Raw genomic sequence first — 14,324 nt, 5'->3', positions numbered from 1 at the left:
CTTTGGATACTGTTGGGGGAGATGGCCTAGCAGGGGTAAGCTGCAGTGACCGGGTCTCTGGAACGAGGTCCGGCTCTGAGGCTCAGAAGGGAAAGGGGGAGAGGAGGACAGCGCTAGTTATAGGAGACTCTATAGTTAGAGGGACAGACAGGCGGTTCTGTGGACATGGGCGAGACTCTCGGTTGGTTTGTTGCCTCCTGGGTGCCAGGGTCCGAGATGTATCGGACCGTGTCTTCAGAATCCTTAAGGGGGAGGGTGTGCAGCCAGAAGTCGTGGTGCACATTGGCACCAACAACATAGGTAGGAAGAGGGGTGGGGAGGTCACTCAGGGAGTTAGGCTGAAAGTTAAAAGCTAGAACGGACAGAGTTGTCATCTCTGGATTGTTGCCGGTGCCACGTGACAGGCAAGGAAAAGGGAGAGAGTGCAGTTGAACATGTGGCTGCAAGGATGGTGTAGGAGGGAGGGCTTCAGATATTTGGACAATTGGACTGCATTCTGGGGAAAGTGGAACCTGTACAAACAGGACGGGTTGCACCTGAACCAGAAGGGCACCAATATCCTGGGGGTAGGTTTGCTAGCACTCTTCGGGGGGGGTTTAAACTAATTTGGCAGGGGGATGGGATCCAGACTCGGAGTCCAACAAGTAGGTTAGCTGTTTTTCAGGATGCCCAAGAATGTAGGGAGGCTGTGGAGAAGGTAGCACTGACAGGGAATACTTGCGGACACAGATGGGTTCAAGTGTGTATACTTCAATGCAAGGAGTATCAGAAATAAGGTGGGTGAACTTAAGGCATGGATTGGTACTTGGGACTACGATGTTGTGGCCATCACGGAAACGTGGATAGAAGAGGGACAGGAATGGTTGTTGGAGATTCCTGGTTACAGATGTTTCAGTAAGATTAGGGAGGGTGGTAAAAAAGGAGGGGGGAATGGCGTTGCTAATTAGAAATGGTATAATGGCTGCAGAAAGGCAGTTCGGGGGGAATCTGCCTTTGGAAGTAGTATGGGCTGAAGTCAGAAATAGGAAAGGAGCAGACGCCTTGTTGGGTATTTACTATAGGCCCTCCAATAGCAGCAGAGATGTGGAGAAACAGATTAGGAAACAGATTTTGGAAAGGTACAGAAGCTACAGGGTAGCAGTCATGGGCGATTTCAACTTCCCAAATATTGTTTGGAAGTTCTTTAGATCAAGTAGATTGGACGGGGCGGTGTTTGTGCAGTGTGTCCAGGAAGCTTTTCTAACTCAGTATGTAGATTGTCCGACCAGAGGGGAGGCCATATTGGATTTGGTACTCGGTAACGAACAGGGACAAGTGATGGGCTTGTTAGTGGGTGAGCATTTTGGTGATGGTGACCACAATTCTGTGACTTTCACCTTGGTTATGGAGAGAGATTGGTGTGTGCAACAGGGTAGGTTTTACAATTGGGGGAAGGGTAAATACGATGCTGCAAGACAGGATCTGAGGAGCATAAGTTGGGAGCATAGGCTGTCAGGGAAGGATGTCGTTGAAATGTGGAACTTTTTCAAGGAACGGATATGATGTGTCCTTGATATGTATGTACCTGTCAGGCAGGAAAGAGATGGTTGTGTGAGGGAACCTTGGTTGACGAGGGAGGTTGAATCTCTAGTAAAGAGGAAGAAGGAGGCTTAAATAAGGTTGAGGAAACAAGGTTCAGACAGAGCGTTGGACGGATACAGAATAGCCAGGAGGGAGCTGAAGAAAGGGATTAGGAGAGCTAAGAGAGGGCATGAAAAATCTTTGGCGGGTAGGATCAAGGATAACCCCAAGGCCTTTTATGTGTATGTGAGAACCATGAGAATGACGAGGACGAGGGTAGATCCGATCAAGGACGGTAGTGGGAGACTGTGTACTGAGTCGGAAGAGATAGGAGAGATCTTGAATGAGTAATTTTCTTCAATATTTACAAATGAGAGGCACCGTATTGTTGAAGAGGAGAGTATGAAACAGACTGGTAAGCTAGAGGAGATATTAGTTAGGAAGGAAGATGTGCTGGGCATTTTGAAAACTTGAGGATAGACAAGTCCCCCGGGCCTGACGGGATATATCCTAGGTTTATGTGGGAAGCAAGAGAGGAAATTACAGAGCCGTTGGCAATGATCTTTTTGTCTTCACTGTCAACGGGGGTGGTACCAGGAGACTGGAGAGTGGCGAATGTTGTGCCCCTGTTCAAGAAAGGGAATAGGGATAACCCGGGAATTACAGGCCAGTTAGTCTTACTTCGGTGGTAGGCAAAGTAATGGAAAGGGTGCTGAGGGATAGGAATTATGAGTATCTGGAAAGACACTGCTTGATTAGGGACAGCCAGCATGGATTTGTGAGGGGTAGGTCTTGCCTTACAAGTCTTATTGAATTCTTTGAGGAGGTGACCAAGCATGTGGATGAGGGTAGAGCAATGGATGTAGTGTACATGGATTTTAGTAAGGCATTTGATAAGGTTCCCCATGGTAGGCTTATGTGGAAAGTCAGGAGGCATGGGACAGTGGGAAATTTGGCCAGTTGGATAGAGAACTGGCTAACCGGTCGAAGTCAGAGAGCGGTGATAGATGGTAAATATCCAGCCTGGAGCCCAGTTACAAGTGAAGTTCTGCAGGGATCAGTTCTGGGTCCTCTGCTGTTTGTAATTTTTATTAATGACTTGGAAGAGGGAGTTGAAGGGTTGATCAGTAAATTTGCAAACGATACGAAGATTGGTGGAGCTGTGGATAGTGAGGAGGGCTGTTGTCGGCTGCAAAGGGACTTAGATATGATACAGAGCTGGGCTGAGGAGTGGCAGATGGAGTTCAACCCTGTCAAGTATGAGGTTGTCCATTTTGGAAGGACAAATAAGAATGCGGAATACAGGGTCAACGGTAGGGTTCTTAATAAGGTGGAGAAGCAGAGGGATCTTGGGGTCTATGTTCATAGATCTTTGAAAGTTGCCACTCAGGTGGATAGAGCTTGTAAGAAGGCCTATGGTGTATTAGCATTCATTAGCAGAGGGATTGAATTCAAGAGTCGTAAGGTGATGTTGCAGCTGTACAGGACCTTGGTAAGGCCACTTTTGGAGTACTGTCTGCAGTTCTGGTCGCTTCATAGAACATAGAAGGATACAGCGCAGTACAGGCCCTTCGGCCCTCGATGTTGCGCCGACCGAATCCTACCTAACCTATACTAGCCCAATAACTTCCAAATGCCTATCCAATGCCCGCTTAAATGACCATAAAGAAGGAGAGTTCACCACTGATACGGGCAGGGCATTCCATGAACTCACAACCCGCTGTGTGAAGAATCTACCCCTAACATCTGTCCTATACCTACCACCCCTTAATTTAAAGCTATGTCCCCTAGTAACACCTGACTCCATTAGCGGTAAAAGGTTCTTAGTATCTACCCTATCTAAACCCCTAATCATCTTATACACTTCTATCAGATCTCCCCTAAACCTTCTCTTCTCCAATGAGAACAGCCCCAAGTGCCTCAGCCTTTCCTCATAAGATTTTCCTACCATTCCAGGCAACATCCTGGTAAACCTCCTCTGCACTCGTTCTAAAGCTTCCACATCCTTCCTATAGTATGGCGACCAAAACTGCACACAATACTCCAGATGAGGCCGCACCAGAGTCTTATACAACTGCAACATGACCTCAGGACTCCGGAACTCAATTCCTCTGCCAATAAAGCCCAGTACACCATATGCCTTCCTCACAGCACTATTTACCTGGGTGGCAACTTTCAGAGATCTGTGTACATGGACACCAAGATCCCTCTGCTCATCCACACTACCAAGTAGCCTACCATTAGCCCAGTAATCCATCATCTTGTTATTCCTACCAAAGTGAATGACTTCGCACTTAGCTACATTGAATTCCATTTGCCACATTTCCGCCCAGCTCTGCAACTTCTCTATATCCCGCTGTAACCTACCACTTCCTTCCTCACTATCCACAACTCCACCGACTTTTGTGTCATCCGCAAACTTGCTTACCCAGCTTTCAAGTCCTTCCTCTAGATCATTTATAAAGATAACAAAAAGCAATGGTCCCAAAACAGATCCTTGTGGTACACCGCTAGTAACTGCGCTCCAAGATGAACATAATCCATCAACTACTACCCTCTGTCTCCTTCCAGCCAGCCAATTCCTAATCCAAACCTCTAATGTATCCTCAATGCCATACCTCCGAAGTTTTAGCATTAGCCTACCATGGGGAACCTTATCGAACGCCTTACTAAAATCCATATACACAACATCTACTGCTTTACCCTCATCCACTTCCTTGGTCACCTTCTCAAAGAACTTTAGGAAAGATGTAGAAGTTTTGGAGAGGGTGCAGAGGAGATTTACTAGGATTTTGCCTGGAATGGAGAATAGTTGTACGAGGATAGGTTGAGAGTGTTAGGCCTTTTCTCATTGGAACGGCGAAGGATGAGGGGTGACTTGATAGAGGTTTATAAGATGATCAGGGGAATAGATAGAGTAGACAGTCAGAGACTTTTTCCCCGGGTACAACAGAGTGTTACAAGGGGGCATAAATTTAAGGTGAAGGGTGGAAGGTATGGGGGGATGTCAGGGGTAGGTTGTTTACACAGAGAGTGGTGGGGGCATGAAATGCGTTGCCTGTGGGAGTGGCAGAGTCAGAATCATTGGTGGCCTTTAAGTGGCAATTGGATAGGTGCTTAAGCTAGGACAAATGTTCGGTTCAATATCGTGGGCCGAAGGGCCTGATCTGTCGTGTATTGTTCTATGTTCTATGAATATTTATTTGTTTCATCATGAATGAAATAAAAATACATTCACTAAAAATATGTAACCTATGACTAATTATTCTCAAGCAGATGTTTTTGTGTGCATATAGTTTTTGCTGTTTTAGTATATCTCAAGATGTCTGATTGGAAAGGACCAATGTCCAAATGTGCCATTTGTCTAATGCTGCCAAAATGAATTGGTTTTATTCAATATTTCAGGAATTTGTGTCTTTAGCAAATCAAAACTGTTTGATTCCAGTAAATATTCAGACTTCTGACACTAACTTTTTTATGGCTAGTCATTAGAAAATTTGCACTTTACCCAACTGTAGCCATTGGATCAACATACACACCACATTAACATGTTCTCTCAGAGCCTTGGTCTAGAAGTCAAGACAAAATTCAGAGACTTGAATAAACCAAAATTTATCTTTATTAGATGATCTAATACTAAGGAATACACAGAGGCTGGAATAGCCTTTCATAATTGGAGGCAACAAATTGCTCCATGGTTTGTCAGAAATTGAGTATCAGATTCACCCTACTTCATACAATTTCACTTTTTTGCTTGCACCAATCTAGCTGTCTGGGTCAGCCACATATAATCTCTTGGTCTAGAGTCTGAAATAATAACAAATTTGTACTTTTCAACACTGGTAGATTATTGGTCCACTGGAAGAAAATGAAATCTTCAATCAGAATGACTTCCACCTGTTGGAGAGTATTGCTCTTGAGGCAGCAGAGAAAATCAAAGTCAGGATCCGGATGCTGATGGTTGAAGAAGATCTGTGAGTGATATTATGGCAATTCTGTATCAGTTTCAGTCAGTCTGTTCAAAGGAATCTAAACTTAAAATTTCTTAATGCACAAATTTAAATTGACCCGTTAATTTCCCTCTTTGGTGTTCCTGGGTTTATTTCCAGCTCCATACTCTCCATTCCAGCCTCAGCCACTACTTTCAATGATCTTTGATCCTACTTCCACAAACCAAATCTTCTTGCTGACGTCCTTGGCTCCTAACTGTTACAAGTTCGTACCTCACCTTCTGCTCCAATGATGCTGTACTTCCCCACCTCCCCCCCCACCTCCTCCCCAACTTACACCTAAACCCATTCCTTCAAGTTTCACATCAACCTCATCAGACTCGAGCATCACCCTTTAAGATCTGCTGGATCCACCATGTTTTAAATGCCCCAAGGTTTCAGATTCCGCTCTTGATGATATTTGTTTTTCCATACACTCATGTTTGCAGGCCTCAAACAGTTACTGCAAGTACTTTAAAGCCCCATTCCGACAGGTGGGTGTTGCTCTTAGTGAATCTCAAAACCTCCGCATCCCTGAAACCTTACCCACTTTTCAACTTGTAATCCTATTGATGCTTGGCAGTCTGTGTTAAATGAGGTGTATCTTTCTTTCAGTCCCGATCCAAACACGAGGCTCTCACTTCCTCTCTAACTGTGCATTGTCTCAACTGCAATCTTTTTACTTTGCTCTTTATAATCTTTCCTTCAGTCATCCTTCTTTGACCACTTCCTTCCTCCAATGTGGCTGTCCTGCACCACCACTTCTATGGACTTGCTGCAGCTCAACTTCCAAGGGCGTATATCGCTACCCAATTTCCCTTACACGCTAGGTTAGATACTAAGATTATTGATGTTTTTCTCTTGCATGACCATATATGTGACCCATAATGAGGTGGGAAGGAGTGCTTTTCTTTTTAAAACAAAAGGGCAGAGCATAGCAAAATACGGACACTTAGACACTATAAGGAAAAATGACAACCGTGCAGGAAATTAAACAAAATCAGCTATAGATTAACAAAGACAACAGAGAATATTGTGGTATTTTGCATAGCTGAACACTCCAGTCACTGTAATCTATCCTGCAGCTCACTGCAAGTAATGTTGAATTGGTATGTTTAAAAAGGCGATTGAGCAAAATCATCTCTGAGCTTGGATGATGATGACGAACTACCTATATAATTGCATTCTGAACATTGCTGCTTAATGATCCAATCAATACAATTCTATGACAAGCAGCCATTTAGGGATATTGCTCATTTTCAGATATCCTAAAGGTAAGACGGAACAGTACGTAGGGCATAGCATTGAGCCATACAAAAATATCTGTGGGTGAATGTGACACATGCATCTTTTGTGAGTTCACAACTGCATCTGGAGTGAGAAGAGACAATTCAGATTACACATCAGAGATTGTTAAAGTGAAATATCAATTAACCACACGACTGGAGGAACATTGAATCATTTGACAGCAGCTGCTCCAGCAGCCTGTAGTCATTTTGATCTGCTGAACTCCAAAGGAAAGATAGAAATCACTACAGAAAATGTTTGGCAGAGAGAGGAAATGCCCATCTCAAGCTATTCTAAGTTAAGCAATAGAAGTTAGAGATGATTCTGAAAATGATGTCTTCCACAAAATGAATGGGGCACCACTTTAACAGTACAAACTGCAGCCCTAATAAGAAATCATGATTGTGTTTTTGCGAAGTTGCGGTTGGTTTTATGGTTTTCAAAGCTAGTATGGTCAATTTCTTATTTTGCCATGCAATCAAATCATGACTTGACCTTTTCCATCTCTGCTATGTCCATGGCTTCATAGAATCTCTTCTGAATTTTTCTACTTGGTTCAAATTTTGATCATGTTCAAAATGCCCTACTTTGCATTAATTACATATCGTTAGAATTGATTAATCTACTGCATTCCAATTTTTCATCCACAGTACGTTCATACAAGCTTTGATTAATACTTTCCTTTAACACTGAGTGTAAGCTTTGTCTTAACTGTGCAGTGTATTGGTAATGCAAATCCCAATTGCATATTTTAAGACAAATTGAACTTTTTACTGAAAAACATTTAAACACATTTCATAAAACTTACTGATGGCTTAAATAGATAATTCAATTTTTATTATTAATTACAATGATTAATTACAATTTGTATAATCTCCAATTGCAGTGTGCCTTTCATTGGGGTAATTTTTCAACATTATAATTAAGTATGTGATTGTGAAAGGCTCTGAGAAAATAAAACAATATTTTATAGTTGATCTGGAGGATTGTCCTTGACTATTAAGTGGCCTTTGGCTTGAATTCTATTTCTATTTAACAGTAATTTTTTCTATCCCCAAGTGCAAGTGATCTTGTAATGAAAGTGGATTCTCTACTGTCATCAAAGTCCAAAGGAGAATCGAGACTTGACCTACGGTTCTTTGAAGGAGAATTCAGGTGAGCACTATTAAAATTAATTCCGTTTTCATCAATTGAAATAACCTGAATTCAACAGTGATTTCAGTTTAAAAGACGAACTACTTTAGGTAATTGAATTATTTTTGTATCCTTCTATCCTGGATGTTTTCTAGTGCTATTAAATTACGCCCCAAAGAAGAACAAGTTTACTTTGAAGTGGTGGCAGTAACTGATCCTGTGACCAGAGATGCTCAAAGGCTTTCCTCATTCCTTTTGGTGAGTGAAGTAGTTTCTATCGTGTCCTTCTGTGCAACAAGCACTGTGCCAGTTTAAGAAACAACTGCAATTAGAAATGGCTGTGCTCTTTTTTTTTTAACCTTAAGGCTTGACTTAAGATTGCCAATTGCTAATGTTCAGTGCAGCAATACTTTGCTTTGGCGATATAAGAAAGCCTGCCAATCATTTATAGTTGAGAAATTGCTGCAACGGGATGAAGATGAGCATTGCTTGAGATAAGTAGCTAGAAGATTGTTGTGGAGCGTGCCAGACCTTGTATACATGAAGCATAACAAAGTATTTACCTTTCATTGAATTAGCTCTGTTTAACAGCATGCAATTTGAAACTGAGGTTATTGTGGCTGACAATAGAACCAACAATAATCAACCATCTAACTGACAGTACATGCCTGGCATACTATGTTCACTGCTATTCACCAAGACAATGATAATATTCAAATATTTGGGGCAACTGAAAGGAATCTCAACCCCCATCACTAGTGAGCAATAAGTGTAGGATAGACTTTAGGCTCACCTATCTTGAAGTAAGTTAAATGAGATCGTGGTATTGAAAACGTCAATAATGAACACTGGCTTAAACTACAATTGTATTACAAGGGACTTTGTTATAATCTGGTCATAGATAGGATCTTGACAGGTGTCATCGAACCTTATTTAATGTCAAGATTCATCAATAGATGGTTGGCTTTTCAAGGGCACTGAAGACAAAATGCAGGGAACCATTCAAGAGGCAGTTCAGTACTTTGATGAGACCATAGATATCTCCAAAACAATGAACAAGAAGACCGTCCCACGTTTTCCCTTGTCTTTCGAATGCAGAGTTTATTTTGAACAAGTAGTGATTGATATTATTGTCACAACATGTTATGTTTTTATAATTTAATTTGCCACTCCTTCAAAAATAGATCACATCTATAGACTTAATTATCCTATCAAATATATTCTATAAAACCTTAATGGGTTTGTAGCACAGGTGATTCCCATTCCATCATTGTCTTTGCCAGATTCAGTTCTGCCTCAGTTATTTTATCCCTTGTATCTTTAAATTATGCAAGATGTATTCCATCTTATTAGGTTTTAAACCAGCTGGTCAACATGAATCTCCGTGTGCTTATGAACTGTCAACCAAAACTTTCAGAAATGCCTCTGAAAAGGTAAGGACTCTTCCGGCAACTGCTAAAAATAATCTCTTGCAATTGAGGGATACTCTGGAAACAGTTAAACACTGTATACATGATGTTTCTGCATTTTTAATGTATCAAAGCTGAAGCAGCAAGTCAAAAACAGTGTGGATTTTGCCTCTGGCCATGTGGGATTAGTGAGCTTAATGATGAATAAGAATACACAACACAGCATAATGTAGAAAATGGAAGAGAAAATAGAAACGTTACCAACAGTGGTAATGTTGATATAATAAAGGAATGCTTTTTGACAAAGAACTGAGAATGTTATCATGAGGAACTTAAGCATTTATGTTCTTAATAAAAGTTGCAACCATTTTCCTTTGCACCGGATACGCTTTCAGTCTGGAGATTTCTCGACCCCTCTGGATACTGACTTCACTGATGTCAGTGACTGTTGATGTCATATTGTGTCAAATACTATCTATAGTCAAGGACAGTTATTTGCTGTTTTCTGCCAATCAAACCTGGAAATAGTGCTTTCACAATAGTTGGAGTTGAGTTTGCAAACAAAGGTAACATGATAAGGTCATACAGCATGGAAGCACACCCTTCAGTACAACTCGGCCCTGCTGACCAAGTTTCCCAAACTAGCAAGTCCCATTTGCCTGCGCAATATTAAAGTACATTGTAACATAAGTGCAAATAAAGTATACAGAAATCTTTATGATTAGTAAACTTCAGAAACTTTGATATTAATCAATAAACTGGTGCATTCAGTTGCTGTTTCTGTCACCAATCCATGCATTGGCTTCTGGGAATTACTCTCACTGTTGACTGATAAGATTGTGAAAAGCAAAAGCTCACCTGTCAGCAAACTCCTGCTTTTCATCTAGAAAATAACACTTTCCCATGACGTGCACATATGGATTTGTTAGAAAAGTCAAAGCAGTGTTGTCAAACTTGGATTAAATAGCTATAATTGTTCTTGAATGTATTGAGCAGCAATCGCACCTTAATCCATTTCAAGACAGCATGAATATCATTAAAACATAGAATGTTTGTCTAATGAGCAACACCTTGTATATTTCTATTGAACAGAGTTGTGAAAAAAACTGTTTCATGTCTTTCACAATGAATAAACTAGCTCCTTGTGAAAAAAACTTTGTTTTATATTAAGATAGCAAAGGTTGTTTAGATTGGATGTCATTTTTACACAGCCCGTGCACCACCTCCTGTTTAGCCATTCATTGCATCCCTGGTTGCAACAGTTGTGCTGTTATGAGGCCGAGGTGGGATGCAAAATCCAATACAAATTGCAACATGCTCTTCAGTGTTCTCTGGAGCTCCTCTGGATGTAAGAATAATTGCTTAAACATTTTGTTACTTACTGCAAGACATTTCACACTTTATCATCTCTGTTATACATGCTGTCCACACATTAGATGCTTATACCCCAGACTCCTGAGCCAGGTGGTCAGTAGATAGCTCTTGTTTCCATCAGTCACACATCACCATTGCTTTCTTCTGGGCAATTAGGAATGAGTAATAAATGCTGGCCTTGTTGCTGACATAATAACCAAAAACAAAATTATAAATAAGTGGAGCATTTTTTCTTCTTAATAAGGAAATGTAAATAGTTGGATTGACAGCTATTACTGGACCCTTTAAAGACTAATGGTTTGGCTGGTAATAACTTGAAGAAAATTATTACAGTTGGGCACATTCCATTTATTTCTTTCATGTTCTTTCATGGGATGTGCGAATCAGGATGACAGATTTCGTTCCCTAAAGGACATTAGAGAACTAGATATTTTCCTATGGCATAGTGTTACATAGCTGCCACCAAGCTAACTTCTTATTCCAAGTTTTTAAATTTGAATTCAAAAGTTCACTATCTGTCATGGTGGATTTCAAACTCATGTCCTTAGATCATTAGCCTGAGAGCTTGATAATTAGTTCAGTGAAATTATCATTTCACTACCATGTCCTCATTTTGCCAGAGGATCCTTGCATAGGTTTCAGGTTCTCTATATGTGGAAACAAAAATGGCTCTTTATTAGAAGTGTAAACAGTTGCCATCCACTACAAGGCTCCTTTACATTTGCATCATTGTGCCCACCACCACCCCCTTCCCCCACCCCCCACAGGCCCCACACTCTTAAAGGACATCAGAACATGTCTGAGTTGATCAATATTCAACCAGCTCTGCCACTGTTAACCTACCTGTAAAGATAAGGTTAAAGCTTTTGCAGTGACCTTCAGGTAGAAGTGCTGAGTAGATGATCCGTCTTTGCTTCCTTCAGAGGTCCTCAGCAACACAGATGCTAGTCTTCCATTCACTTCACCTGATATCAAAAGGAGGCACTGGGTACAGTAAAGGGTATAGACCTTGATAACAATCCAGCAATAGTGTTGAAGATTTGTGCTCCAGAACTTGCTACACTCCTAGCCAAGCTAGTTCAATACTAGTATCTGAACAACAAAATGGAAAATTGTCCAAGAATGTCCTGTGTGCATAAAACGCGACACATCCACCTGGCCGATTATTGCCCTGTCAGTCTACTCTTGATCATTAGTAAATTGATGGAAACTGTTCTCACCAGTACGACCAAGCAGCACTTGCTCAGCAATACCCGGCTCATTGCCCAATTTGGATTCTGCCAGAGTTGATCTATTCCTGACCTCGTTGCAGCCTAGGTTCAACATCGACCGAAGAGCTAAATTCTAGAGATGAGGTGAAAGTGATAGCCCTTGATGTCAAGGTCTCATTTGATCAAGTGTGACATTAAGGACCCCTAGCAAAACTGGAGTTGGGGATTCAGGGAAAATGTTTCACTGGCTGGAGTCATACGCAGCACAAAGAAAAATGGTTGTGGTTGTTGGAAGTCAGTCATCCCAGCTCCAAGACCTCTCTTCAGGAGTTCCTCAGGATAGTGTCCTAGACCCAGCCATCTTTGGCTGCTTCATCAATATCCTTCCCTCCATCACAAGGTCAGACGTCAGGCTGTTTCTCAATGGTTGCACAATGTTTATGTTAAATTAGATTAGGTTAGATTCCCTACAGTGTGGAAACAGACCATTCGGCCCAATAAGTCCACACCGACCCAAGAGTAACCATGTTCAGCACCATTCATGACTCTTCAAAAAGTGAAGCAGTCCATGTCCAAAAGAACATAATCAGGACAATATTCACATTTGGGTTGACAATTGGCAAGTAAGTTCATGCCCACAAATGTCACGCAATGACCATCTTCAAATAAGAGACAATTTAACCATTGACTCTTGATATTCAGTGACATTGTCATCACTGCATCCTCCACTAATGACATACTGGAGACTACCACTGACCAGAAATTGAACTGACTTGCCATACAAGTACCGTAGTGACAAGAGCAGGCTGAAGGCCAGGAGTACTGCAGTGAGGAATTCACCTGACTTCCCAAAGTCTGTATACCATCTACAAAGCTCAAGTCAAGAGTGTGTTAGAATAAAGCTCTGCTAACAGTCAAGAAACTTGACACCATCTTGGAAAAAATAGCCAACTTGATTGGCTCAACATCCTCAAACATTCAGTCACTCAGTAGCAACAATGTATATATCTTCTGCACTGCAAATATTCACCAGAGATCCTTCGACAGCACTTTTCAAACCCATGGTCACCTAGAACAACAAGGGCAAATATATGGAAACACCACTACCTACAAGTTGCCCTCCAAGTCACTCACCACCCTGACTTAGAACCCATCATAATCATGTAATTCCTTCCCTAACAGCATTGTGAATCTTCTTACAGCATGCAGATTGCAGACGTTCAAAAGGCAAGTTCCCACTATTTTCTCAAGGACCACTAGGTTTGCACAAATGCTGACCAAGTCAACAATGACCATGTTATGCTTGTGAATCTTAAAAAAAAGAGACAGATAGGCGATCTTGATGTGATCCTGCGTCATTGGGTGCTGCTGTGCTTTGTACAGGTTCATGCTCCAGTTCAATTTATAAGCCTAACTTGTAAACGTTTGGGCATTTTACAATGTTGAAATGAACAATTTTTGACTTACTTGGAGGGACTTTTTAAATTGCCTTTTTGTTTGGTTCTGTAAATCTGATTTGGTAGTACTGAAACTCAGTGCTGTTCAGTTTGCTACTTCTGCTGATGAAAGAAGTATTGCCAAGATGAAAGATCGATCTTTGTTTGTCCTGGCATTCGTTTTTGCATTAGTTTTAGGTTGTAAACAGAGGATGAAATAGTTGTGGTTTTTATGAATAATGGAGTTTAGTTAGCACAAGAAAGCAATGGGTGTAGAATTCAAAGACTTCAATGAAATTCTGCCCTTCATTTTGCAGCATCTACCGATTTGTTCTGGAGCCTGAGATTACTTTCACTGCAGATGGCAGCTTTGCTCCTGGACCAGTGGCCAAATTCTTGGACATGCCTCAGTCTCCCCTCTTCACTCTTATCATCAACACTCCGGAAAGCTGGATGGTGGAGTCTGTCCATACTTCGTATGATCTCGACAATATTTACCTGAAAGAGGTGTGTCTTGTTAAATATTTTAAAGTCCAAATTAGTTTTGCTGATGTGATATGAAGGCTAGACAAAGTGAGAAAGCGTTTAGTGTTGGTATAGTAGAATTCCTCACCAAGTGTCAGCGATGCAATCAAGTTGTCCTAAACCTTTTATAAGTCACTGGTTAGACTTCAGCAAAGGCTTTATGCCCCATTCTTATAGAAAGGATGTCTGTGTTTTGGAGAAATTGCAGAAGGTGGTTTTCCTGAACAAAACTAGAATGAGGAACTTTGCTTGTGTTAAGTTAGCAGGAATATAATTGTTGGATCTAGGAAAGCTTCAGGTGAAGTAAATAAGGTTTTAAAGAGGAGTCATACAGGACTCCGCAGTAATTCTGTTTGTTGCTCCATTAATGCTGTCAAATCTATTGAATCTCTCCAGCAT

General features: G+C 41.2%; 1 protein-coding gene across 3 annotated transcripts in view; it reads left to right on the top strand.

Annotated features, from left to right (window-relative positions):
• Positions 1–14,324, top strand: part of uggt1 (UDP-glucose glycoprotein glucosyltransferase 1) — a 146,045-nt gene that overhangs the window by 89,223 nt on the left and 42,498 nt on the right. For all 3 annotated transcript variants that reach the window (XM_060834909.1, XM_060834907.1, XM_060834910.1), the window contains 5 exons: positions 5,407–5,534; positions 7,896–7,991; positions 8,126–8,228; positions 9,324–9,403; positions 13,718–13,907. In XM_060834909.1, coding sequence (XP_060690892.1) covers positions 5,407–5,534; positions 7,896–7,991; positions 8,126–8,228; positions 9,324–9,403; positions 13,718–13,907 — 597 coding nt within the window. The remainder of the gene's footprint in view (positions 1–5,406; positions 5,535–7,895; positions 7,992–8,125; positions 8,229–9,323; positions 9,404–13,717; positions 13,908–14,324) is intronic.

This window comes from Hemiscyllium ocellatum, chromosome 13, assembly GCF_020745735.1.
Source record: "Hemiscyllium ocellatum isolate sHemOce1 chromosome 13, sHemOce1.pat.X.cur, whole genome shotgun sequence".
In the NCBI taxonomy this organism is placed as follows: Eukaryota; Metazoa; Chordata; class Chondrichthyes; order Orectolobiformes; family Hemiscylliidae; genus Hemiscyllium; species Hemiscyllium ocellatum.
The sequence above is the reverse complement of the archived record's forward strand: the minus strand, read 5'-3'. Positions and strand labels throughout refer to the sequence as shown.